Genomic DNA, 27,943 nt, shown 5'->3' with positions numbered 1-27,943 from the left:
TAAAATGTTAGGTGTGGAAGTCTGAGAAGTGATAGTGTGTTACCCTTGTTACGGAAGCCTGAAGGAGTGGAGCGGTAGCAAAGCTGTCAGTGCTGAAGGGAAGAGGATGGGGGAGTCTGTAGGTGGATAAAGCAGGCTCTCATCTTTCCATGCTAAGCCTCGGGAAGTTGTGGGACACCCAAGACAAGAATTTGGAGCAACAGAAAGGAATGTAGGCTGAACCAGCACCACAGTTCCCTCCTATAAATAGAGTAGGAAATAACTGAGGTCCTCCTGTGGGTTAGTGATTGGGTGTTTCGATTTTTAAGGATGATCGCTTTGTATATGTAACTATCTGTGTTATCAAATAACAGAGGGGAGGTATTTCTTGCTTTCATGTGTTGACCAGAATTTTTTCAAGAATCGTCCCTTTCTAATGCGGATATCAAGCTGTGCTAGTAAAATAATACTGCTCAGTCTTTCTACTACTGTTTGCCCTGCAAACATAAAGACCCTTGCACTGCAGCATGGGTCAGAGCCTGCATTTCTTCCCAAGGGCTTTAATGAAAGTTGAAACGAAGGCTGTGTTTTCAATACGATCACTTCATTTGCAAGGAAACCTTACTCCAGCGATGGCAGTTTGACTATTATTTTAATATTTGACTGATTTCTTGTATTCTGAAAGCGAGCTGTTCTGCAGTATATGTGACGGCCAAAGTCAAAGAACAGTTTGTATGGAAATTCTCCAGCCTGGTAGGGACCCTCATTTTGAAGCGAGCAACACTGGAAGTTTTAATTCAGTTGTTAAAGCCAGGTGTCCACTTCCCTCCTCAGTGTGACCCTTGCCGGCTCCGTCCCCTGCTCTATGAATCTTTTTTTATTGGAGAAAAGAGCGTGAAAAGGCTTCCTGCTTTTCATGACAGATGTTGAAATCTTCATACTGTTTGTGTATATGGCACGTGCTATATGTATTTCTGTGTTCTTTTTCTCAAAGAAGTGAGATAATAAATCTGAATGCTATTATGATATGGCCCATACTTAAAGGGTACAACTGGGTTCATATCAATCAGTCGGCTGGCAGGAATAATAAGAGCTGGAACCATCTGCATCACTTGAGCAGCTAACTATGTGTGTCTAATATCCACCCAGTGGGTGAGCTGATGTGTTTTGCACAAATAACTAAAAATGGCTGCTGAAAAAGAAAAAGAATTTCAATATTTTTAGTCACTTGTATTTTTCTCATGGAAAATAATTCTATCTTTGCTCATCAAGAGCAGGCATCCACTTTAACCTGCTCCTCTAAACATTTTGAGCATTTTTATACACCCGGTGTTGTCTAAACGTTGCCATATCTAGCTGCAAGAAATCTGCAAGGCTACTGCTCCATCTCCCTCCGGGATGGTGGGGCTGAAGTGGGGTTGATTGGCCACCCATTCCCCAACGCCGAGGAGGACTCTTCTGCCCAGGCATATGCTGCCACTTCAGGGGAGCAGCTCCGCCGGGAAGATCAACAGCATCGCAAGCATTTTTTTTCCTCTCTGCAAATTCCTGGTGTCAGATTTTTGGAAACATATCCCAGTGGTTAAATATAGCCATATATTTTCAAGTAATCGTACTCCAAGGTTGTTCTGACCAATGTAGTAAAAGGAACTTCTGTGTCTTCTGGTAAGCCTTCCCACTGCTCTGCTTGAGGAGTTTGGATCTTACTGGCAATGTATGTTTAGAAATTTAATCTGTTTGATGTTACTGTAGTAACAAATGGGTGTCTTTTGGCCTTAACCCGTGGTATGTTTCCTCACAGCTGAAGGTTAGCCGGAGGGGAGGACGTTGCCCGGAGCCGCCCCAGACTGGCCAGTGGCAGACACCAGCTTAGCTCCTTCAACCGCCTGTGAAAGCACTTGGCCAAATACTGAATTTAGGAATGTTTAAAGCATTTTCTCTAAGCTTCCCATGTTCCTGTTGATCATGTATGAAGCCATGTTGTCACATAGACAAGAATGATTGACTACAGCGGTGATCTGCCAGGTCGCTTGTACTTAGATAGCCTTCTTCCTCACTTTATAATGACTTTTATATTGCTCCTAGATAAGACTGGTTTTCCAATCTCTGTTTTTTTCCCAGAGATCCAGACTGTTGTCATGCTGTTATGTTTACCATTTGTGTACTGTTATCAGTGCGACAGGTGTGGTAGGATCATAGGTTTCTGTCTTGCAGAGCTTGCAGTCTAAATAAAACCACAAGCCACCCCCTCATCCCCACCATCGTCCTGCACAGAAAACAACATGACAAATAGAGCTAGACTGGACTGGGAAAGGCCGATACATACATCTCCCTGCCATAAGGCATGAGAGCATCACTAAACAGGTATTTGTTTAATTTCTGGAGGGAAAGGCTTCCGAAGCTCACATGTGTGCAGAGATGGGAGATAAGGCGGTACATGCGTGCTCTTCTGTCCGCTGGGTGGATGTATGTTGTACCTGTGGAGACATGGCTGATGACAGCCTGTCATTCCCGTAAGGGATCGTCTTCGTGGTCCCTGAGGGTGTGCTCTAATTCTTTGCCCTATGCAGTGATGCAAGTACTTGGACATCCTCTGTCTCTTTGAAACAGTGTGAGGTTTGATAAAGAGCAACAGAGAACTGACTTAAATAGTCGTTTTAATGGAAAAAACTGAAAACGTGAGCTTAGCTATAAAGACAGAATTAGATTCTATTTGATCGCTTCTTTCACTGTCAATTTAAGCTGAATTAACACTTTTAAAATATGTACGGTTCTACTCCCCTGTGTGAACTAAATACATGAAACAGCAAATGCCTTCAGGGGCCAGGGTCGTTCCACGTACGCATGTGGAGATCTCCGTATCTTTCACTTACGTGTTCACGCCTGCACCAAAGCCTAGAAAAGTAATTCTTTTTTTGCCATGCCTATCATTTATGTAACACTATTACACAAATATACCCTTTATGCAATACTCTGCAAACACATATCTTCTTGCTGTGTTTTACATAAACGGGAAAAAATGGGAAACGATGGGTGACAGTCTTTAACTCCCCACGCCTGAGCGCTGGGGCATATGCAACGTATGAAACTGTGTCCTTGGTGAGGCCGACGTAGGTGCAGAGGATTGTGTTAACTTCTTTGGTACCACGAGTAAAAATTGTTCTCAGACTAAATTTTGTGTGGACTCTGTCAGGGATAAATTATGTTTTTTTTTCAGGGTTAACCTGATCTGAGCCTTTTCTAACTAAGGAGAAGAGGTTAAGTTGATTTGAAGGCAGGTGGAAGTAAAAATTTAATTCTTCTTCTCCTTTCTGGGAAATTAATTCTTTTTTTTTTGATCCCTGGCTGTGAAGAAAACTGTAGTCTTCCAAAACAGCAGCAAAATCATAGTCACCAGAGTTTAAAGCTTAGGTTGATAACAAAAGGTGTCTGCTCACCTTTACATAGTTTAATTCTGGTTTCTGAGTTGTGCGTCACCCCTCCACAAAAACCCCGCTGTCCGCTTGCTGCACTGCTTAAAAACAGTACCATGAAACTTCATTTTGAACAAGAATGTTTTAAATGTCTCTGTCAGGTTTGTGATGTAAGAATTAAAGCTGTATGGCAATTTCTTCTGGTGCCTAGGTCTTTGGTTTTTTTACAGAATATGGAGTACTGAGCTCTTCACTCTTGAATATCTGAAACAAATCATAGTTTTTACAAAGGATAATACAGCCCAGACGAAGAAACTTTTTCTCTGTGTCTTGTCATAAGTCTTTGATTTCCAGCCATTGCTTCTACACTGTAACTGTGTGATAATGATTGTTGTAATTAATCAGTCTGTCAAGGTAATACATATCCAGAAAATTTTATTCTTTTGCTTTTTATGTAGGATTATTTTTATATATTTAAACAGTACTATTGCACTTGTCCTAAGCTATTATGCAGGAGAATTTCAGTAGGAGATGCTATCCAGGATGCAGGTGCAAGGAAGGAGGGGGCACGTATGTGTTGGTGCCCCTCCAGCCACCAGAATAAACCAGTTGGGGACAGGTGAAGCTGTGACCCTCAGGCTGGAGACAGAAGTACGGATGTCAGCCCAGGCGGAGGAGGGACGCGGTAGCTCCCTTCCCATGGATCTGTTTTAGCGACTGTATCGCGACAGCTCCTTCACGCGACACGGCCGTGAGATGACCGCCGCTACGTCTGCAGTTGCCTGCATTTAAAGGAACGAAACCAGATTGTTTGCTGGTGTACTGTCATCCCGCTCACAATAATTGAGAATCTGTCATTTACTTGCATTACTTAAAGTTAAGTTTTGATTGGTAGGTTATTTTATTTTTATACTGAATCATTTAATAAAGTGCAGCAGTATTAATACTAAATTTTCTTCTGGAGTAAAAGCTCTGTTTGTGATAAAATGTTTTGTGTTGCTCTTTCTATGTGAGTTTCGTTGAATTCTGGATTCCTGCTGCAAATTCAAGTTAATGATATACAGAGCCTTCAACACTTGAGCTAGTGTTTGAGGAAATGCAACAGTTTACAAGAGCCAGTGCTTACTGCAGGGAGAGGTTTTTGTGTCTGTCCTTCCTTTTACGCACTTATACTCTTTTAAATATATCGTTTCATGTAGAATTCAAGGATGTTTTGTGAAGAAGTCCATCTTCACTAGATAATGATCATATTTTACATTTAATCCCAACTGCACAGCACTAGAAACATAACTTTCAGTCTGGAAGCCCCAGGTAGAAAGGGTCTCCTGTGAAGAGCCAGCGAGGATGGAAATGAAGCTTTCGTGGGACTCGCCACCCGCCTCGTTCTGTATGTGCTGAGGGTGGCCATGGTTTCTCTCCATCTCTTCCTCTCTTCGCCTAGATTTATTGGCAATAACGTACAGTTAGTGTGGTATGTGCTAAAATCTAGTCCAGTGTCTACTGAGACCAGGGAAGAGTTTTACCTGCACCCTAAATTCATGATTCTCCAGAGGCGGGATACGCCATTAATATTTGTTTTGCAAAGTTGACATTGTTGTTGCTTAACTAATCGTAATTTAGGACATCTCAAGATTTCAAATTAGATTAGAGCCCAAACAGTCCTTTTGTTTAAAAACCAAAAATAATGCAATTCTTGTAAGAGTGGGTCAGTTCTTCACATCTATGTGAAAACAGTGTACCCATGAAAACAGATTTTTGTTTCTCTGGCTAGATCTCTTACAACCTGGCTTCAGAATATGAATTAGCTTTATTTGCCTCTGTTACATCTGTTGTTGCAGTTCTAAGATATCCACCAAATTCTGTCAAAACCTTGAAAATTAATTTTGAGAGAGGTTTTTATCCAAATAGCCAGGAGCAGCATATGAACACTCGAAACGGTGTATTATTTTCTTTAAAAAAGGATACGTCTTCATTGGGATAGCTACAAATGAAGATGCATTTTAAACAAAGCAATAATGGTTACCATTTATATCCTTTGGGGAAAATGGAATTTGTGATTTGACCTTGGTATTTCTTATATATCAGTATGTTTAGGAAATAGTGCAAATGAAACATAATTTCAGGGGGCTACCCTCCCTCCCCCAAAAACTCCAGGGTTTTAAGAATTGTCAATGTAATGATTTAAGATTTTAAGGCTCTTGCTACACTTTGATGTAAAAATACTGAGCGTAAAAGCTTGATCTGAAACTACAGGCAAGGAATATATGTTGCCTTGAGAAATAACTTGCCGTAAACAGCTTGTGTTAGGCTCTTTCCTTGTTTCTACATGTATGTGAAGTCTGCTGGAATATTACATAAGAGTTTGTGGAACTTCAAAAACTTTCACATGAAATCAATCTTCTTTTTCTCCGTTGAAAATTAATATACTGGCCATAACTTGGAGCCTCAAGTTAAGTGGGAAGCACTGGCTTCAATCTAAGTAGTGGCTTTTCTGGATAAGCTCATAAAAACGCCACATCTATCACTGTAAAAGTTGGGAGCAGAGGTCTTGCATCACACCATGCGAAGCTTCCCATGGCGAAGGAACTTACAGTGAGTTTCATTCTGATCTTTGTTTGAGGAAAACATCTGTATCTGCCTCAAGAGCAGCACTAGTTATAATTTACCTTCTATTTTTGACTTGGCAGAGTTGGCTGTACGGCTTTGGCTGTGGACAGTTGCCGTATTCAGGTCTTTGTCTAATATAGTCAATGTTCAACACGTGTCGGTGCCCACATGGGGGTCTCCATTTACAGGCTGAGCATATTCGTTGGGGTTTTTTTGGCTCTGGCGTGCCCTGTTCTGCTCATACAGGCCAGGGCGTGTTTCCTAGCTCCTTTTCCTTCTAGCCCTGACAAGAATAGAAATTGAAATTGCTGTTGCATGGCAAGTGCAAAAGCTTGTGTGAGTCTGGTGGCCGGTGTTGTCAGAAATGCGTAATTACTGTAAGGTACGTTTGAGAGCAGAGGGAAACCAGAGTAATACACCTGGGAAAGTAATAGTGGAATAAGAATTAAATAAATGTATTCTGATCAACATACAGGAATTGAATGAAGCTGCTAAATTTGTGTCTACTTGAGTTTCATATGTCTGGAAGCTCGGAAGGAACTCGGAGTGTTCAAGTCTGGAAGGAATGAAAACGATGATGTGCAATCACGTCCTTCACAAAAGTACTTAGAAATCAGTAAATACGTGTGACCGCTAGCTTTTAATCCTGCTTTTCCAGCAGGAGGCTGATGGTCTTACTGGTGTAACAAAGCAACTGCTGTTGGTCTGGTGCTTGAAAGTTAGGCGTGTGCAATACTTCTTAGCCGTGATGCCTTCTGCTCCCGTCTTGCCAAGGTAGCAAATGCCACCCAGAGAGTCAGGTTAAGGGGAAGTTTGCAGGTAGCTGACTGAAATACGTGCTTTGCTTCTGTGAATGTGAGAGTGGGAGCTGTGACACTTGACATATCGTGTCTGAACAAAAGTTTAATTCTATGGGTTTTTATTTTTTCTTATCGTCTCCTAATTTATAAAAAAGGAGGAGCCGCCTCCGGAGGTGGGCAGCCCCTTGGGTGCGGGCTCAGCTGTCCTCGGTTGGCATTTAGGGACATTTCGGAATATGTCGTATAGGGTGCGGGACTGATAATGCGTTCTCATAGGTGACTGTACCTGAAACAGTTTATATGCAGCGGTTCAAAATTACAAATTCATTTCATGTAATGATGATGATTGATGAAATTTGATGAAGTATAACAAGGCAAGGCTCGGTTTTGGACACTCCCAGTAATATGTCCAAGTGAGATAATCACTGTGGATGTCTGTCCTTGGTTTTCCTTCGCCTTTTGCACAGATTTCCCATATTTTGGGTAGGTGGGAAATGAGAGCATCCCAGCTGCCATCATTCCTGCTGTGCTTCTGCTGTGTTAAATGTTGCTGGCAAAGCAAACGTGAAATGGGAATTGTCAGCCAAAAAAACAATTGTAGCTCACAGTGAAAAAGAAAACATACACTCCCCTTTGGCAAATCCAGTCTTTTCACATCTGCTTAAGGGGTTTAAGCAACACGTGGACTCGGCCAAGGAAGGGTGTGTAGAGCCTCAGTGACAATTTGCTGCTGAATATTGTCATTTCACAGAGGCAGCTGTACTTTGTGTCGCAAGTCACCACGACACAGGGTCATTAGGTCTTTGCTTAGCTGAGATCTATCCAGGAACTTCACTTCTACCCTAGGTACACACATCTAAATGGTCTAACTACCATGCTGCTATCTCCAACCTTTCATGCACCAGGACATCTTTCTCCCTAAAACCATGTTTGCAGATTATTAATAGTTAGTTGTTATGTTAATACAGCAGGGGCTAGAGACAGAATCCTTCCTTGGAGCTTTTATAGGTAAAATTCGTTAAATGCTACGCTGTTGGAAATTCGTGTCTTTAAACAAGTGACGTGATTTCTGATGGATTAGACTAATTCTTAAGATAAGGTGATAAGCTGAGTTTTGGGTTTTTCACTCAGGCCACTGACCACAAAATGTTATTCACGCCTTAAGCTATTTGGCGTAAGATTTCAGGAGCTTTCTTATCTTCAGTTTTTACAACATGAAAAATCGGTGATAGGCATCCCTCAGCCCAACGTCACTGTTTTCGTTCTCGGCACCTCGGGGTGGCAGAAGACAGCTCCCTGCTCAAGCATTCAGGGCTTTTGCCTCTTAGGAGGAGTCTCCAGAGTGCCAGGTGAGTGTGAGCCCTTGTCCACTGGAGCTGAGTAGCAGTCACAAATCACTTTTATGTGGGCCACCGGCCAGTCATTGTGCGGGAAGTACCCTGAATTCCTATCAACACTAAGTTTTAATCATTTCAGCTATAGACCCGCATTCTGCATTTCAGTTTCTTGAGTTTACCCAGATTTCTTTCTTTTTTTCTCTTGGGGCTCTATTTTTCCTTCAAAATCAACTAATTGCTCACATTCCTGCCATTCTGCCGTGTAACGCTGTTAGTGTCGCAGGTGATACTGTGTAAATGTTAACAGAATCATTGATGCTTTTTTTGTCCTTCTGTTGTATTTTTTTAGTGAATTCCTCATGCATGCGATGCTGTGCATCCCCGTAGCATCTTGCCGTAGTACTTTATTTTCTGAATGGAAGAGGTTTGCTTTTGCAAGCCTCTGTTATTACCACTTTATTTCATCATGCCTGGTTCTAAGTACTGAAATAGGACATTTTCCTGTTTCTATAATGTCTTGATTCTTACGAGTTCTTGACTGTAAGGCACCATGGATTTTGTTGACAGTGCATGTCCTGTAATCTTTTTCTGCATTTTGTATTACTCTAATTTTGTTTTCCACGTCAGTAGAGCACCAAAAAGCCCCTGTTTCTCACAGCCTTTAGCCAGGCATTACAAGTGGTGTGGCAAGGTAGCCCGCCTGTCCTTTTATACGGCAGGGAGGTCCAGGTCACTCAACCTCAAGCATTGGAGCATGGGGATCATCTATTAGGCTGGGGGTGGGAGCTGTATATCTTATCTTAAAAGTGACTGAAATGCTCAGAGAAAACCATGGCTTTGTCCCAGGGAAGAGGTGGTGGTGATCTTAAGGGGGGGTGTTCCTTGAATCTGAGTCGGATCTGCAATGAGCACGAGGTGAGGGAGGCAGCAAGGACTCCTATGTAGCACCAAGAATGAGGGCACCGATGAGGAACTTGCTACCCAGAAGTAAATTTTTATCCTGTGGTCACTCTGCCTCTCTCTTAGGAGAGTTTGAGCAAAGACGAGGGACCTGGGAAGAGAAGTAGAGCAGTTCAGGGCGCTAAGGATTGAAATAGCTACTTTGAGTTTCTACAACGGCAGATCTGGAGTGGAGATCAGATATTACTTATCTTTACTCACTAATCTAAGTAATCCTCCTTATTAGGAGACATCTACTCACAGCTGTGGAAGACTGGAAATGTTCTTGGAACGATGCAGACTTTATAAGTGCAGGTTATAGAAAGGGATTGATGCTTTTGTGTGGTGTTTATTCTCGAAAAGGTGAACTTTGGCTTTCCAGCAAAGTCCCAAATCACCTCAGTAAAAGAGCTGTGTTGAAAGCTTGAGAGGGTTGTTGAGGACAAATGTTTTACAGTTCAGTCTCTCACAAGCACTGAGGAAGGACACGAGTAGAGATTGACGGTCGTATCGTATTGAACTGCGGATCAATGAACCCTTGAACTGTACCCTACTACAAGCTTTACGGTCTGAACATTACAGGAAATGAGTTCTTTGGTATCTATCTGGGTTTGGAAGTATATAGTACACTCAAAGTATACTTTGATATGGTATATCTCAAAGTATAATGAGGTTGATAAAAGTTTTGAGTGTATCAGTGTTTATAATTGTTGAAATAACAGCTATGTAATGCCAATAACATTTTTTTTCCTGATAGAAGAGAACGTTTTTGTTGTTATCTTTGTAGACAATAAATGAAGGTACCCTGGAAGAAATCCATGCTGGAGGTTGTCTGGCAGCTTGCCTTGTACTTTTTTATGACTTTGAGGAGGACGGGAAGCGCAGGTCAGGTGCTGGGAGCCCAGCCTCCAGAATGCCATGGCCCTCACTGCTGTATTTTTTCCGAGGGCAGGCAGGAGCTGCCCGGGAAGCTGCATCTTTCACGTTCCTTTCTGATGTCTCCAAACTTCACAGAAGAAAGGTCGTTACGTGATAGCAAGCATGGGGATTGGGCTCTGTCTACTGCCTTATCTATAAAGTGAAAGCGGTGTAGCAGCCGTAGTCACTAGCAGCCAGAGCTGGTGCGCAGACGACCCTGCCTGGTCAACGTTCATTCTACCCCGTGCAATTTAATGCCGTTGTACCACCTCTCTGGAGGGCAGGATTCGCCCCGCAGCGCGCGGCCGGAGTTGCCCGTCGTTGCCGACGTGCGGAGGATGTCGCGAGGGAACGTTTTTTGGATTCCGGCTGGGGTTTCAAGTTACGGTTTTTACATTTGACTGCTTTTGTGGCTGGAAACTTTTGCCAGCTGTCAACTTCAGAGCAAGTGGCAATCTGCCTCCTCAAGCAAATGTGGCCTCTCTGTTTATTTTCGGTTTTGTGTTTGCTATACTTATCATAGGTTAAAAATCCGGGCATAACATCCTTGAACCTTTAGTAAGATACATGGTGATCACCTTTTGTGGTTAGAGTATTAACTAAATTTCTTCATGCAAGTGCAAATAACAGAAAGTCCTGACCCACGTAATGACTCGATCAGTTTAGGACCTTAGTAACCGAGGAGGTTTCATATTATGGTTTCCACAAAACGAGCAAAGGGACTTTTTCTGTAATGCAGAGACTGAGCGCGATAAAGGGTGGCGGGAGATGAAAGTAAACAATTATTAACATGCATTTTCTTCTTCTGTCTCTCTTTTTTGTTTGTTCTCAAACAGATTGAAAACATAGATGCATGCCTGAGTTTCTTGGCTGCTAAGGGAATTAACATACAGGGGCTGTCAGCAGAAGGTGAGTCAATCGGTTGTTTAAAATTACATTTTAAATGAGGAACCTGAATTACTGCTTGTGACTGTAACCAGCACATGGAGTGTAATGGAGGTTTAATATGGATCAAACTTTTGATAGTCTTTACACCTTTTTTCCCCATCTCGGTATGAAATGTCAGTAGAATGGATATCTAGTCTCTGTGTATCTGACTTGTAAAAATAATCAGTGAGACTGAATTAGAATTCTTCGTTTCTTTCTGTTCAAAACCAGACATTTCTTGTCCAAGTTCTGTAATTGGCACATTGATCAGAGTGTAAATTTTACAGATATTTGAAGTGAACTGCTGGCGATTGTTTGCCTTTTGAGAAAGAAATCATTTATTTCCTTATTCTTCAATTATTCTCTTACCTGAGGAAGTATCCCGCTTTCTTTTCTTTTTTCAAAGTTTGTTTCCAGATGCGTGAAACGGTAAAATTCGAATGTTTTGAACCGAAAGAAAAAAGATATTTTGACCTCTAATTAATCACTCTGCTTTTGAAAAGCACCAGAATTTTTCTGAAACCCACATGTGAGTGTACTATATTCCTTTATGCCAGTGCATGATAAAAGTCAGGATGTATGGTACCTTTTGTCTTGGAAGCTGTTTAACTGCTGTCTTAAGAGATCAGACAGATTTCTGTCATCCTCAGAACCAGCTTTCACTTATACTTTAATTTAAATGTGCTGGAAAAGCGATTGGGTTTGGTTGCTTTTGCTAAGGCAAACTTCAAATATATCACAGGACATCTCCTTCAGTGTTCCTCAGGACAAATAAGTGTTTGTGTGGCATCAGGTGAGACTTCCAGTTAGATTTGGTGACTCAGTGTCTTTGCAAACTTAGTTTTGAGGGGGAGGCTATAGTGTCAAATCGTGCACGTACTTTTACGTGCGTGACCCTGTATGTTTAAAGCCATGTTTTCCTCCTCTGAAGGGATCCTATAGCTCAAACAAGGAAGGCAAGAATGGATGAGTAGATGTGGTGGGCTGACCCCGGCCGGCAGCTAAGCACCAGAGAGAATAGGAAGGGCAAGAGTCAGAAAACACGTGGATCAAGATGAAGATAGGCTAATGGGTGAAGGAAAGAGGAAGAAAAAACCAAAACAAGCGATGCAAAGGCAATCGCTTGCCACCTCCCACAAGCAGACAGATGCCCGGCCAGTTTCCGAGCCATGGCGACCTCCCCAACATCCTCCCACCACCCACCTCAGTTTTTATTACTGAGCATGACGTCATATGGCATGGGATACCCCCCAAGGGTATCAGCTGGGCTCAGCTGTCCAGGTTGTGTCCCCTCCCAGCTTCTTGCCCCCCGCCCCCCAGCCTGTGCACTGGGGGAAGGCAGTGTGGGAAGAAGAGACAGCCTTGACGCTGTGCAAGCGTTGCTCAGCAATAGCCAAAACACGGCCACCCTGTCAACACTGTTTCAGTCACAAATCCAAAACCCAGCACCATGCACTTTATGATCACGATTTAAAGTCTTAGCTGAAACGCACTTTCCCTTATGGCTGGTAAATGATGTTTGTGAAGTTTACTCCAGATAACCACTGTGGATGAATTTTATGGAGAAACCATCGTGTATACAAGTTTTATATATGTACATTACATTTTTAAAATATTAGAAAAATATAAAAACTTTCATAAAGTTACTGTGAAATTAAAGCTATTATTTTTAAAAAACTTATTTAAAATTACAATGTAAAACTACATTCTGACAGTTTGGAAAATAGCTTAAGGAATCCCTTGCTGTCCTCGAAAGGAAGCACTTACCTCATCCTACTCTATGAGATCTTACAAGCCACTTGAAAACACATATTTGAAATGTAATTTCACTAAGTTTGAGGTAGTTTGTAAGCATGGGAAGCAAAGTAGCAGATATTGAATGCACGTTGTTCTAACCTGCTGTTACCACGAGTAGCAGGAGAAGAAGAGGCTGAAGGTTAGCTGTCTTTTTCTGTGGAGTAGCCTTAAGCTGGGTTAGAACACCGATCACAAATATTTTCCTACAAAGAGAAGCTTTAATATGGTCAACCCAAGAACTGCCTGCATTATATGCCTCGATAGCTCAGTTATAGTTGGAAGGATTCTCATGTCAAGAAAAGGAAGTATGAGCTAAAACTTCCAACAGCGGAAAGTTTGTTTACCAGCACATGGTTAAAAAGAAAATGCAACCGAGTTTCCTGTAAAAGCCCATTTCAACCTTGACATGATATGTAAATATTGTAAAAATGTAATAAATTTCACAGTATTTACCTGTCTTGATAAAATGCAAAATCTAAGAAAAATAGCAGATTAGTTGATGAGAAAGCTGTCTGGGTGTGCGAAGTTGGCAGTGTAGTGTTGTTCGCCCTTGGGAAGGGACAACATGATTAATGTTCGTTGCTCTCCAGCCAAATCACAAGGCAGACTCATCAGGATATAGGTTATTCCATGACTTTGCTGATTTTGTATTTCTTCCTTTCCTTTACGCTCTCTAGGAGTTAACATATTAAATTATACGGAAGTTAAGAGACCAGTAATGTTTGCTGCCAACATGCGAATGAGAACATTTACTGGTTCCACCACTAACATTGCAGGAAAAGTGTGACAGCTAGAGAGGAGGGGGGAAGGAACACTTTTTTATAAAATGAGGTTAAAAGACTTGAATTCAACAATAAATTCAATTTCTTTTCTTAGTCACGCCTTAATTGTGCTGAGGCAGGAGGGGGAAACTGAACAGGAGAGAACGCAGAATCACTTCAGATGAAGAGTGCCGTAACCAAACAAGCCACTGTTTCTGCACAAGTTGCCAAGACCTGCTAGGTCAACTGCAAATAACTTTGTTTACCTCACTGGCAGATCCTCTTCTAGGAGAAAGTAGTAGATTGTGATTGCTTCCAAGTGAGAATAAACAGTGAAGTCTCTCCTGGGTTGCTTGAGAACATGTATTTTTCAATAATGCAGTTTTAGTGTGGAGGGAAATTAATGACTCAAAACTGGAATTTGGATGAATCCTAAATGTTGAAATAATTTGGGACTTCATGTACCATATCTTTCCAGTATTAAAAAGTCCTGCTTTGACCTGCACATGCCACTTAGACGTAGTCTTTTTTCATGGCTCTATTCAGTGAAGTTGCTAAGGATCTGCAATCGCTGATGACCACCACACTATGCTGGAGACAGGCCCCCTTCCCCAGCAACACAGAGCCAAAACACATTCTCTTCTCCAAGATTCTTAAATTCTAAAATCTCCATTTGTAATGACTAAAGAAAACTATGGGGCATGCTTTCCATACCCACGCTCTTAAATGTGTTTCCACACCAAGCTGGGTTTTAGGCTCCTGGAATTGCAGCTGCCCAGCTCAGCTTGCCTTCCTTCATACAGTATCTCCTCGCTGCCAAGGTTTTGAAGATTATGGAGAACATAGATGTGCAGCAGAAACTCAAATTGATGTCATAGATAGAAGCCGTACCCGGTCTGGGTAACAGATTAACTGGATAACGATCAGCTGAGCAAATCATGAAACCATAAAGTGATGAAAGAAAATGTCTCGCTAGACGTTGGAACGACGACAATTCCGCCTAGACTTTTCCCTCCGAAACGACGTTCGCGCTTCTGTAGGTAAATGAATTTCAGTGTGCACGCTCTGCAGTACTGCAGTTCATCCTTTTTAGGTCCTTTCCAGTGTGAAGGTGGAATTTTTGTTTCTGCAGGACAGGTATCTCACAGCACTATTTCAAACGTACCTCAGCAGGGCACTTACCACGCTGCCAAATTTTGATGATACCACACTGGATAGAGTTATGTACAGTCTTAAAAAAATTACTCTTTAATTATCAAAAAAGGCCTGCAGATCTAGCGTGTGTGGTGGGAATTAACTCCTCCTTGCATTTCCCTACCTCGTTTCTATGAAATTCCCAGCATTGTTCGTATTCACAGAGTTCGTCCCAGAGCTTGTACTGGAAGCTTTGGATCCCTGAAGTCAGCTTAGAGCCCTGTCAGCCCAGAGCACCAGCTGGCTGGGGTTGAGTCTGTGCTTCGTGACGTATCCTGGATCAACCGCGAAGTATATCTACTCCTCGCAATTTTGTCTTAAATCAGACCTGCTTGTAGTTATTTCGGCCCTTTCTCTCCTTTACCGTCATTCACTGTGGACAGAATTTCCTGCTTTTTTATTTAATTTTGTTCCATTCAGCAGACCGTCTTGCCTCATCTCCTTAAACTAAGAAGGGCTGATGGGGACTGCATGCAAAATCCCTCAGTGGTCAACCCTAAGAGGCTAGTGCGAAGCCAGAGCAGCAGACACCCACTATCTTTAGGGGTGAATAGTCTGTATATATGACAGCTCTGTTTTCTGGCAGATAGATGCAAGCTAAGGAATGTGCAGTGATTCTTAAATGTGCGCTCCCGCTTGCCAGTTTGGCTGACCAGTCTAGGCCGTGTAAACTGGTTCTGTTTTTTCTAGTGCCACATGCTTTACAGAAGCAGATACAAAATAAGCTTTACAGAAGCAGATGCAAACAAGCTTGACTAAATAACAGTGATAGACCATGTTTCTTCTTCTTCATCGGTTTGCTGTGATCTTTATTCCGTACGTAATGAGTAATATATGACTTGCAAGAAATTTCATTCACAAGTGTTAGAGGAATCGCATAATGACATTGCTCTAGTAATCTATCCAGCAGCCCTTTCTTTTCTTTACCTTTTCTTTGTCCTGAACTGATTTTTTTTTTTTCCAATTTCCACTGAGTCCAGTGGATTTTTGTGAAGACAGAGAAGGGTGATTGACTAGCGATAGTGGTGGAAGTTCCAGCTGCCGGTGAAACAAGCAGCAACAGAGATGTTCCAAGGTGGAAATTTCCAAAGGGTAGATTCGTGTGGATTTTCTGAAAACCAAATCCCAGTTTCCTCTCAAATGTCTAGAGTGTTTGCTTCAAATATACAAGACCCGTCATTTTGGGCTCCAAATTCAAAATGGGTGGGCGACATGCTTGTCTTTATCGAAGTTAAGATGCATATTTAAGCTGACGCACGGACTGGAAAGGACTTCAAGCAGGAAGCAGTTGAGACTGCAGCGATGGGCAGAGCGCAGCCAGGTTGAAGTACTCGTTGAAATGCTCTTTTTGTACAAAGTGCAGGGGCGACCTGCCAGGAGAATTACCTCAGTCTATCTTCAAGATAAGAGAAACAGAACTACCTCTGAAAGTCCCGTTTGAAATATTTTGCTTAAAATCCAGAGGGAAAGAGACTGCTTCTTTTGAATCTCATTAAAGGTGTTTTCCTTTTGATTGTTATTTTTTTAGTTACCTTAGAAAAATGTCGAAAGCGGGTTTCTCCTCTGATAAATACAGCAGGAGACACACGCAGCTGTAGAGAGTAACAGGTTTTAGGTGGGTTATTGTTGCAATCGCCTTTCACTTCACATTGAAATGAAGCCCTTGTTCCCAACTGTGTGTAGCTTTGCTAAGTTTAAACATGCAGACCCCGGTAATCTCTTTTCTCTTCTGGCCCGTATTTGTGCAGTTAAGCTTCCCGGTGCCTCTGGCTCTGTTTAGTTATGCTTTGGCCTGTGATTAAGTGCTACGTTCCTTACCATTCCCGTGAGTGATTCGAGTTCTTTACTGAGATAAGGAGATCCTTTTTACTGTGCTTTTCTGTCTTTTGTGTCTGTTTTACTTTATTGTCTACTTCCCTCCCTGCGTGTCCTCCCTGGCTAAACACGGGAGGATGAGAGAAGGAGCCTGCCCGATGCTGGGGGGGGGAGAAGACTGGGTTCGAGGCGTGGGAGCAGGAGTGGACTGGGCAGAGGGGAAACAGGCAGGACTCACTGGGACCCCGGCGTCCAGGGAGGGACTAAAATTGGCTAAGAAAACAAAGACAGAAAGTGGCTGCTCAAGGGCCCTGGGATTTATAACCATTTAAACAAGGGCAACAGGGGCAGTGGTGGGAAGGAGCTCTGGTGGAGGGGTCAGGCTGCAGGGAGGAAAAAAGGGGCGAGGAAATGAAGTCAAGAAGTAGGAGAGCAAAGGAATATCCTGGGTCTGGGTGATGATCAGGACCACTCGGGTAAGGCCCAGGAGTCGCTGAGGAGATGTGCGTGGGCCCAAAAAAATTGAGGAAGGAAGTACATTAGGCTAGTAGCTAGGAAGAGAAGGTAGATTGAGGTGCGGGTAGGCAAGGAGACCAAAGCTGGAAGCTGCTATAGAAAGGGGAGCAAAATCTTAAAGCCGTGAGCCTGAGATTTACTGGGTGAAGGGCTTGGGGTTAAGAACAGAAGCTTGTTATGCAGCACAGGTGAGCAATGTGGGCAGAAATGGGGCTGGGAGAGCGAATAAAGGGTAGAGCAGGGCCCATTACAAAGTCAAAGCAACCTTTCAGCCAGAATTGGGATCAGAAATTAAAATCCCGATTCTTAACTTTGTGCTTGGCCGCTGCCTTGCCACGCGTCCTTTTCTTCCGCTCTTGCACCAATCTGTGTAGGGGCACTTAAAAGCATAGGGCAACAGTAAGTTTTATTAGTTCGAGTGGTCCATATAGTGCATGCAAAAGTTCAGCTGTTTGATGTAGCTTTTTTAATTCACTTCTTCAATTTAGGAAATTAAACATGCTAAATAATTAAGTCGTGGCACGTTATTAAGGTTGTCTGCAAGACTGAATTAGTGCTCTTGCATATTAATTATATTACAGCTGTTAACTGCATGCTCTGGTATTTGTGTTTGTTTTTGCATTTTCACATTTGAACGCACAGAATAACAGGGTGACTTTTAGGAATCAAAATGTTTATTCATTCACTGTCAAGCTGTCTTTAGGTACCTTGGGTATCCCTTCTTTATCAGCTTGTGAGAGCATCAAACTGCTGGTTATCTGTTTTAAAAAAGCTATTTCACCCAATAATCATATTGTTTAGTGCAAAACTTGCATCAGATTTTCTTAGTGGAAGCCATTAGTCTGATATTCCAGAAATGATATAATACTGTGTGATAATGGAGTAGTTTCTTCTCCTCATGCAACTTTAGGACTGAGAAATCGCTTGCAGCGGGCTGCTGTTAATACACTGGTTGTTGTGGGGTTTCTGTTTTCCTTTCTTTACTTTAGTTTAAAGGAACGATCTTTTTAAGCCCACTGGCATTAACATACAGACTATAGCAGAAATGGAAGACATCGTGCAGTCGCCGCAGGGGAGAAGTTAGCTAGTTATTTGGAGCCGGTGCTCCCCGGTCATCGCTGTAATGCCGATGAGGTGTGCAGAAAGCCTGTCACATCCCACCGGCGCTTCGTTGCGACGGCGTGCCGAGAAACCGTAACCGGTGGCTGACAAGTGACTTCTGAACGTTGCCTTACAGAAATCAGGAATGGGAATCTAAAGGCCATCTTGGGCCTTTTCTTCAGTTTATCTCGATACAAGCAACAGCAACAGCAGCCACAGAAACAGCAACCACACCACCATCCGTCCCAGCAGCCTCCCCCAGCATCCCAGCAAGCAGGGCCTCCATCCCAGTGCCAGGTCGGGGTACCGCAGCAGCAGGTGCCGGCTTCGCTTCAGACTCCGTGCCAACAGCCCCCGCAAGCTGCGCAGCACCAGCTCAAAGCACAGCCAGAAATGCAGTCAAGGTGGGGAAATTTCCTTTTAGTTGGGTTTTTTTCCATTGTTTATTTCTTTTTTTCTTCTTGTTGAAGGTCTTCAGAAGGCGAAGAGATTTCTTTCTTTAGTTCTACTCTAGAATGAAGAGTGTGTTGGAAATGAAGTGCTGGGTAGCAGTTGACTTCACACCTTTGGAAATCAAAACAGATGTGCTTAAATATGTTCTCAGGGCTAGAAATACGCAGTTTGATGGGTGTAAAATACCTTCTAGACCAAGTAACCAATGTATTTTATAAGGACATATTTTCTCAGTGTTCCTTTTGCTTCTTTCTACTTGCAAGGCATGTGTGTCATTGCCATTACAGGATATATATTTTTGGGCATGTGAAAACCGACTTCAGTTCTCAGTTTACAAGAATTTCGGTCTTAAGAAGTGGAAGGCTCTGACAGCGGTAAAAGCAATAGAGCTCATCGTGGCTGGTGACAGTCAAAATCAAATCTAGGCTTACTGGTCAAAAATAATAAGCTGCTGGTTTACGCAAGAAATAATTTTCACAGTTGGTGTTTGGCACTCCTAGATCAGAATACGGATAAGCAGAAGGGCCCGTTGTCCCTTGAGTGCCGTTAGTCCTGTGGGTGCTCTTTCCAGGTTAGCATAACAGTCGTTTATGAAAGCAGGACCACGGTGAATGCATGTACAGCCTTCTGCTTGTCTGAGCCTTCCACTGCAAGAGGGTGCGGGTTTCAGTGGGAATAAGTGGGCAAGATTCAAGGCTGAACCGTATTTGCACAATTAGTAAAGCGTGAAGGCTTGGGTTTTTTTAATCTCAAATTAAGTTGAAGCTTATTTGTGTTAAAATAACACATATTAAAGTGAACACCAGCCTAAGTGCTGCTTTGAGGGATATAAAGAGTTTAAATGAGGCTTTACAAGTGAGACTACTCAGAGCGTATTTGGTTTTTACTTATGTCTTCATGAATCATGCTCATCTTGGGTGGAAACAATGTTTCTGTATAATTGAGAAATATAGTGTTGCTACAGTGTGTATAAACTTGTACAGGAAATAATTACTGTAAAACAAAGACTCACTTGAACATATTTCTCTGACTTTTCTGTCAAAAAAATGCAGAGATGCTTGGGACCATTTGAATATTGCTTTGATATTTTCAGTCCATTGTGTCGATTGTGCTGGGTTTCAAATGATTTAAAAATACCTAACCTGAAGGTCTTAAATGTCATGTTTTCTTACTATATACTAAAGTGAAATTGCTCAGATTCTGCAGAAAATACATACAGTTAAAGATTGAGAAAGAAAAGAATAATAAGGTTGGGGTTTGCATGCCAAACTGCGTGTTCATTATTCTATAAAAATTAATGCGTTTACGATTTTAGGAGTTTTGATGTACAGTTATACTTAGGCAAGAAGCTTTTTTTCCTGTGAAATTCATAAAAACTCTTTTCTCCCTGAAACTAGTTACTAAGTTCAGTGGCTTAAAACAAACAAACAAACAGGTTTCTTTGTTCAATGTTATCTTCCGCTTTTTCTTTCCTGTCATACAGTGCATCTCCCAGGGACTCATCTCAAAGCAAAATCATCCGATTCACTCTTGGTCAGAAAAAGTCTTCTAGGTTAGCATTTCTTCATCTTCTGCAAAGCATGAATAATCTTTTTGCAATATTTCTGGATGCATGTTTAGGGTTCCCGTTCCTCCTTGTTTGTAACCAGGCTTTTTACAAACAGCCGAAATATGGAAGTGTTAGGTGGATTTTAATTTTTTTTTTCTTTTTTTCAAGGCGTGGAATGTGTTTTGTCCCGCAAGAAAATAATCTGGTTTTCTTGTCCTTTTGAGCTTTTGCTTTTGAGAACAAAACATGGTTCTGGGAGTTCTCTCCCCGCTGTACACATCTGTATTAGTTGTATTTAGATCTGCATTATTGAAACTAGCATCAGGCTGTAGTGTCTTAGCTAGTAAGGAGAGCATCACGTGTGCGACGCGAGCCCGCGCAGCACCCTGTGGGTCTGTCTCATCAGAGCTCCCGCACTCCCCGTGCTCTGAAGCTGAGCTTTTCTCATCTTCCTGGAAATCGTTAAGAGGTATTTCAGTCAAATTTTTTTCCCGAATCCCAGCATGACTTGCATGCCAGCTCGTATGACCATCTCATCTCAGAGATTGTAAGGGTTGCTGTGTTATTAAAGTGGTTATTAATCATGTTTACTTTTACTACTATTATATATCCAAATGTTCTACTAGGAATTTTTATATCGTTATACATTGGTAAACTATATTATAGCGTTTTTGCTAAGCTTCTGAACTGTTACTTATGATTTTTATTCAGCTTGGCAAGTTTGTATAGGTTGTTAGTTCTGCTGTATAATTTGGATTTTTTTCCCCTACCTGCTTTCTTTTATGACAACAGTGAAGGTCTGCAGTACAACCCTGTCAAAATGCCCCGTGTTTCCTTTTCGTGTTCTCACTTGGGCATAACTGTGGCTTGACAGTTCGTGTTTGCCCAGAAGAGGTGCTGAAGTGCAGTAATGGAGAGTCTTCTCTGAGCTCAGTGCCTTGTCTCTAACAGCAAGAAGCTGGGAACGTCTCCCTGAATCCGTTTTTTTCCGCTAGATTTCACAGGCACTGCTGTGAAATAGCTTGGCCTAACACCAAAAGCAGGGGCTTAAAATCAGTCAGTTAAACTACAGGGCGGGGAAAAAGAAAAATCTAAGAGAAATGATCTTCTTCAAGAGTGTTTTTAGCACGTATGTTTTTTATTCTCTGTATGTTTTTATTGGAGGTGACAATACCGACTTGAATGGAAAACTTGTCACTCCTTGAGTGATCACATGGTTTGAGTAGCTTTATTTACTTTAAAGTGTGACAGCTTTGCAAATCTGCGTGGGCATGTGTGGGGAACCTTTTCTTACCCATTGGCACAAGAACATTATCCCTCCTCTCCTGCCAAGCCCTGCTAGAAAACTCCGCTCCCGGTCCTGGGGGCTCTAGTAACCTTCCTGCAGTGCTTGGCCCGTACTGGCAATGTTTTATCACTGGGCAGAAACTTTCAGCTGAGGTGTCTTGTGCGTCCTTCCTACCTGTAGGAAACCTAGCTTGTTCTCCTATTAAGCAAAACAAACTCTTAATGAACTTTCTTGTCTTGGTGACTTCAAAGACAGCGTTTGTCCCTGCTTTGCCTCCGCTTCTTCCCGTGTAGTCTCCTCTGCAGTGGATGAAGCGTCTCTGGGGTGTTCCCATTTACACCTTGCCGCAATGATGACTATGTACAACCTTCTGGCACCTCCCAGGGTTGAAAAAGGCTGGATAAATTGAGGGGCTCGCCTAAAAGGCTTCAGCAAAGTCAACCTCAGAACCATGATGTGCTGTGCCAGATCCGTCGTGGTTTGAGTTTGTAAATTAATTTTTGGTTTTGTATTTGAATGATGCTTTTACACCTTATCCTCTGTTGAGCTTTGAAAGCATGTGCATGCAGCCGCTGACATTTTTGCTCTTTTCCTTCATGTTTCTTTTCATATTTCCTATTTCTTTGGGGCTCTTGGAGAAGCCAGTTTATTTAAGAAGCACTGCCAGACTCCTTCCTGGCTTCTCTTCCTTCCCATAGGCATAACAGTGATTTGGTTGGTTGCATCCTGGGATGACAATGGGGACTTCTTTATTTTACCCTATTATTGGCACAAGTTATTTAAGTAAATTAGATTTTTGTGTTTTATATAAAGAAGTTTCCAAGAGATTCTAACACATAGAAAATACAAAGATGGCAAAGAGTCGTCCGTCTCAGTGCTACTGTAGATGACATGAACTGGTTTTGTCTTTTAGCCTTTAATGGGATGTCCTTGCTCTTTACAACAGCTGTTGCACTAACTCTTCAGTGTGCATTTTGAGCAGCTACCAAATCTTGCGATTTTTAGTATTTCATCTATTTGGAATGTGAGTATATGTGCTCATTTGTGCCCAAAATACATGGTACAAACACGGCAACATTACGTATAGACTTTGACTTCGAAGGGCTCGGACACACATATTGTTCTGAGATGTGATGCCTGTGGCTTTCCTAATTCTGACAGAAAAGTCTTCCCCCTCCCCTTTTGCCTGGAGAGCATGGAAGTAGTATCCCTCCCTATCTACTTACTCCAGACTCCTAACTAATTTTTTTTTTCTCAGTAAACAGCTAAATCTTGCAAATACTGGCCACGGCAAGGAAATGCTGGATGAGATTGACCCGGTTTACAGCAGAGGCTTATACCAGCTCACTGATACTGTGGTTGCCTTAAGAGAGGAACTTAAGCTTTGTGTGATTTTTTTTTTTTTAATAGGCTCAAATAGTTAAACCAAGTACAAGTTTTCTGGGCTTGGCTGCTAGGCGTTGTGGCTTTCAGAGCAGAGACGTGATGTCCTTCTCTACGAGGGAAAAGGCAGCCATGTTCTGTCTCATTGTTATTTCCAAAATAAGGGTAGGCCCTTATGTGCCCAGCATGTAATACAAGTGTCCAGCAAGCTGGTTTAAGAACAGTAGCGTCTCACTTTGTAGCGGGGGTATTGCTCCACTGAATTTACTTGCAACTAGTTGTGATTCACGAGATTTGTGGCAAGTGACCATTAATTTCAGTTCAGGGTGGGGTTTTTTTCTGATGTAAAACAACTCAGCCTGTAGCTCGTTTGCCATATATTTTTCATCTGGGATGATTTGTTCTGATAAAAGAACCCAGACTCTTTCTGAGTATGTATTTATGGTACTGATCCTTTTCTTTTCAGCTTATGCATGGTATTCCATTCTTTCTTTCCCACAGTATATATTTCATATATTTAATGATACTGTAATTCTTTCATCAGACTTCCAGGCCCCACCACGAGGGTGTCCACTGCAGGCAGTGAGGCCAAAGCTCGTGGTTCTATTAGTGCCAACAATCGACGCAGCCAGAGCTTTAACAATTACGACAAATCTAAGCCTGGGATTCCCCCTCCAACGCCAACAGGCAGCAATGACAAAGGTAAGCACCTGAGACTTTTGACATTTTTCTTAACAGTGGCTTCATTTGCGGGAAACTGAATTTTCCAGTAAGCTCCAGAAGTTGTAAAGACTATGTCAAAGCTGTATGTTGTAAACATGACATTTACAATCAAAAAATCAGCTGGCTTTTCTTGAAAAAGGCGTAGTCCTTCTTTACTGTAACGGAAGTTGTGAGTTACTGTCCTGAAGGTACTTCCAAAAAATAGCTTCAAGAAAAACTGGCACCGGTGAAACATGTTTTTTCATTTTGCTTCAAGCACAGATAAGGGAGAGTGAATTAATCAAAAAGACATTTTGATAAGTAGTTTGACAGGAATGGAAAATGACCAATAAAGATTTCTTCACATTTTTTTTTATGGTAAATAGTACCATTTGCTTTTGTTTTCTCCACTGTTGTGGAAGATCCTTTAAGTTACAAAAGTACATGATTTAAATCTTAATTTTAAGAATCGCATAGTGTAGGGTTTGAAGGCAGGAACATGTTACAGTTTTATAAATGTTGCAGTGAAATTCTGTCTATGGCAGTGCATCAGAAATGCTAGGCACCCGGTTCTGCCTGAAGAGCTGCTGCTCTTTTCAATGACTTTTACTGACTTCGTGTCCGTTCACTAAGCCGGTGATCCAGCCGCATTACTTCGCTTGAGCTTGTAGCTCTGAGCTCTATAACGCAGCATTTACCAGCCAAGTTTTGGGGGATGTGGCCGGTGAGAACTGAGCAGATCACTCTAGTCTGATACGGTCAGATTGCTGGCGTGGGCTGGCAGCTAATTCTGTATCCTTAGCAAAGTCATTGCGCTTACGGAGGTGGGTCGGCATTGGATTTCAGTACGATCTGCGCGCAGTGACTTGGCAGACTTCAGGCTCAAGTCTCCTTTGTTGTCCATGCATAACTTCTGCCAACAGCAATGAGGATTTTGCTTGAGGGAAAAATACTGGTCTGGTTCAACTTGCCTGTGGTTCTCATGCTTGTTTCTCTTCAGGAAATTGTGTTTTTCCTTCTCTAGAAACTGTTGTCCTATGTCTGCATGTCATTAGATTTTGGAACAGTACTCCATCTAGCCATTACAGCCCAAAACCTCATCTTGTGATGATGGCAATAGAGGGTCCTCAGCATCCTCCCGGGGCAGTCTGATTCACCCTGATCAGAGCTTGCGGAAGAAGAAAATTACATTCACAGCTGAATAATGTAATTATTATAATTACATTATAATATATAAGCGTAATATACTAATAAATTAGCAACATGCTACCTTGGTAAATCCCTGCTTACTATTTCAGAAGGTACACCGTGTAAACAGTAATGATTTAACCGTAACATCAGCATGTAATAGCCATCTCTCAATCTGAATTAGATCTGGCTTTCAGTTAAGAGGACAAGCTGACAAGTTACGGCAAGAGCGGTAGAACCGATGAAACCATGTTTTCCTGTGTAATCCCTCCCCAGTCTCCCTCTGTCTACTCCTTGCTGATACTCTCCCCTTTTGCTCATGTCCCCTAACTCCTGGACTGGGGAGACACAGTGTGGGATGTGACTCGTCCTGACGTGGGTGTTGGTTGGCTGGATGATCCTTACCAGTGTACGGATGGTGTGCTGTTAGGCTGCATTGAGGAGAGAACTTCAACTATCTTGGCTTTTTCTCAGTTACCAAGATTACTAAATAAGGGAAAAAAAAGAAGGGGGGGAAAAAAAAAAAAAAGCTCTTCACACATACAGAGATAAAACAATAATTTATCAACTGAGTAACTTCAATATCAACTGCTTTTAGGCAGGCAGCTCTATGAACCCTCATTCCTCATTGTAACCCACCTCTTCAGAAAGATAAACTAGTTGCTGAAGAAGGCGGCAAGATCATCTGCTTCCTATGAATGTTACAAATGACTGAAAGCAAAAAGGTTGGTTTTTAGGTTGACAGCCTACATGAGCTGCACGAAAAACTCAGAATTTTGTTCCGGTCAAAATTTCCAGTCATAAATTATGGTCTTAAAAAAAAAAAAAAAAAAGAGGGTTTACGTAAGTTGAACTCGAACTTTACTTAAAAATATAATCATGACACAAAGTTGGTCTGCATCCATGAGAAACAAAAGCAGTGGGTCTGACAAATTTTTGGCTTATTTTAAGTTAATTGTAACATTGCCAGACAAAGTTTATTGTCAAAGTGCTAAGACAATTCAAGTTTTCTTACCCGTATCCTGTATTTTGCCGAAGGAAATGAGACTTACATGACTGTGTTGTGTGCCGGTCTTGGTGAGTTTTCATCTCATTACCCAGTACTAGCTCCGTTGTGTGTTTTTGGAGAAGGAAATGGGAGAAAGAGAAATCTACCTGTTTTTGCAGGCTGTTTTGGCACGAGTGGTCACTTTGTGATAGAAGGTGGCCTTCAGTGTATTACATTTGAATAATTTCTTACAAAGTAGATTGTCATGTTTAGGTTTTGTTAATCTGTGGCCTTTCCCTCCAAATGTGAATTGTCTTGTTAGTCAGTCGTCTGTGTCTTGTGGCAATGGAAGTGCATTAATTGAAACAGAATACATCAGAAACGAAAAGGGCAGTAAATGGAGCATGGAGGAATAGCTAGAAACTGGAAAATAAATAACCTAGATTTTTTGAAAGATTCCATAATGATGAGACCACTGGTTTCCTAGAAATCGTGGGGAAGGGATTTGCATAACATCAAAAGCAATTACACTGTTGCAAAAAAATACGAGATTCTTGGATGCGTGCACATGTTTGTTGTGAGATGTCTACTTACTTTTAGCGAAGGGGCACGCAGGAAGAGATGCAAGTCTCACTTCCTACGGCTTACATTGTGTCTTCAGTATTTTATTTTGCTTTCTCAGTCTTCGCGTGCTGTTTGACATCAGTTTCAAGATGTGGAGAAGGGAGAAGTTTTCTCTAGTAAAGATGACTTAGGCATCTAGTTCAGTCCTATAGACGCCTTCTTTGAGGTTAAGGCATGACAGGTTTAACTTGCCTTTTGGAGTTAGCCCCACTAAATGTGAGAAATTCCCATCAAACTTACAGGAGTGTAATGAGTGCCCTCATTTCTCACATCATAAAATGGTAACACGGTATGGTATGCTTTTTTATTTATTGTCACAGTGATTAGCCATTTATAATTGCAGTGGCATTCTAGGCAGGGTATTTTAATGTGTGTAATTGCTGTTACAGGCTTTTTTTCCTCAAGAAAAATGCAATTAAAGTCTAATTGCATTTTGGGATTGTGGGGAAATAACGAGCCACTCAGGCTTGTGATCTTTGATGTCGTCATAATCCCTTCATACAATTGGAGCCTTTTAATTCAATTCTGAATTGTCAGTTATTTACGCCATGCATATGTAAGTATACCCTTGGTTTACTTTCTTGTCCTTTCATATCCTTTAACACCACAAGCGTACTATAGCATGAAAAGCTTCAGCCACCTCCCAAGGTCACTATTGAACTCATCGAAATTATCAAAAACAATTCTAGGGGATGTAAAGAGGCAAATAAGCTTTGCATTTCTATGCCTGTCCGTGAGTTCTAAGTTACTACTTATCTTGAGGCTCCACGTTACTGTGTCCTTCTAATTGTCTAATACGATCACCAAAGAAAACATAGCCAAAATTTCATTTGTGTGCGCGATTTAGAATGGGGAAATCTATTTTTTTTGTCCACGGCAAGAAGGAGCAGAACTGTGTCCTAGGTAGTGTCAGGAATGAAACTTAAATATTGAAGGGCACAACTTCAGTAAAGACTTTGATACAGTAGGTTTTCTCCTGAATTTTTTTCAGTGTTTTGCTTCACTACACAGAGAGTCTTTTGAGACATGCTTTGAAAGCAGTCTGCAGTTCTGAAAAATGGTGGGGTTTTTTGACTACTTCTGTACACCCTCATATATCCCCTGTCTTCACTGATCTTCAGGCACTCCGTTTTCATTTTGCCGTCTCAAAAATCTGGTAAAATTGTATGGGAATATTCTGTTTATTATTTCCTGATTTGTATCCACAGTCGATAAAATCCCTAAACTTAGGAAGCTATAGGAAACATCAACTTAATATGCCATCTCCAGTATGTTTATGAAGTGATACAGTAATGTGACAGGTTTACATGCTTTCTCTTTAGTTTTTTCTTCTACTTTGTTCCTAGTTTTTCATTTACAATAACCCTACAGAGGGCAGTAGAAGACTGTGGGAAAAATGATACTTTTCCTTTGAACGAACGTTATGCAAAATGTCAGTAGAAAAAAGCACTACCAGACTTTGACCGTTTCCACATGAGATCAAAGGAAATGTCTATTATTCAGATTTATGAAGAAGGCAGGTTTCTCTTAAATAGGTAATACTAGAAAAAAGGAATAAAAGGCGTACAGATTCATGCACTCAAATGAAATAAATGACTTTTAAGAGCAGTGTTGTTGCAAACTGACTTGATACGAGCCTCATGAGAGGGTTCTGAAACCAGATC

At 41.7% G+C, this 27,943-nt stretch overlaps 1 protein-coding gene across 3 annotated transcripts in view; it reads left to right on the top strand.

Annotated features, from left to right (window-relative positions):
• Positions 1 to 27,943, top strand: part of NAV2 (neuron navigator 2) — a gene marked incomplete at its 5' end in the record, with an annotated part of 428,748 nt that overhangs the window by 273,894 nt on the left and 126,911 nt on the right. For 2 of the 3 annotated variants that reach the window (XM_082000504.1, XM_082000503.1), the window contains 3 exons: positions 10,830 to 10,902; positions 18,241 to 18,508; positions 23,322 to 23,479. In XM_082000504.1, the coding sequence (XP_081856630.1) occupies positions 10,830 to 10,902; positions 18,241 to 18,508; positions 23,322 to 23,479 (499 nt within the window). Of the gene's footprint in view, positions 1 to 10,829; positions 10,903 to 18,240; positions 18,509 to 20,040; positions 20,110 to 23,321; positions 23,480 to 27,943 lie in introns of all 3 variants that reach the window. The other variant, XM_082000502.1, reaches the window with a different exon arrangement.

Source organism: Phaethon aethereus (assembly GCF_964289735.1).
Source record: "Phaethon aethereus genome assembly, chromosome: 5".
NCBI classification, from domain to species: Eukaryota; Metazoa; Chordata; class Aves; order Phaethontiformes; family Phaethontidae; genus Phaethon; species Phaethon aethereus.
The sequence above is the reverse complement of the archived record's forward strand: the minus strand, read 5'-3'. Positions and strand labels throughout refer to the sequence as shown.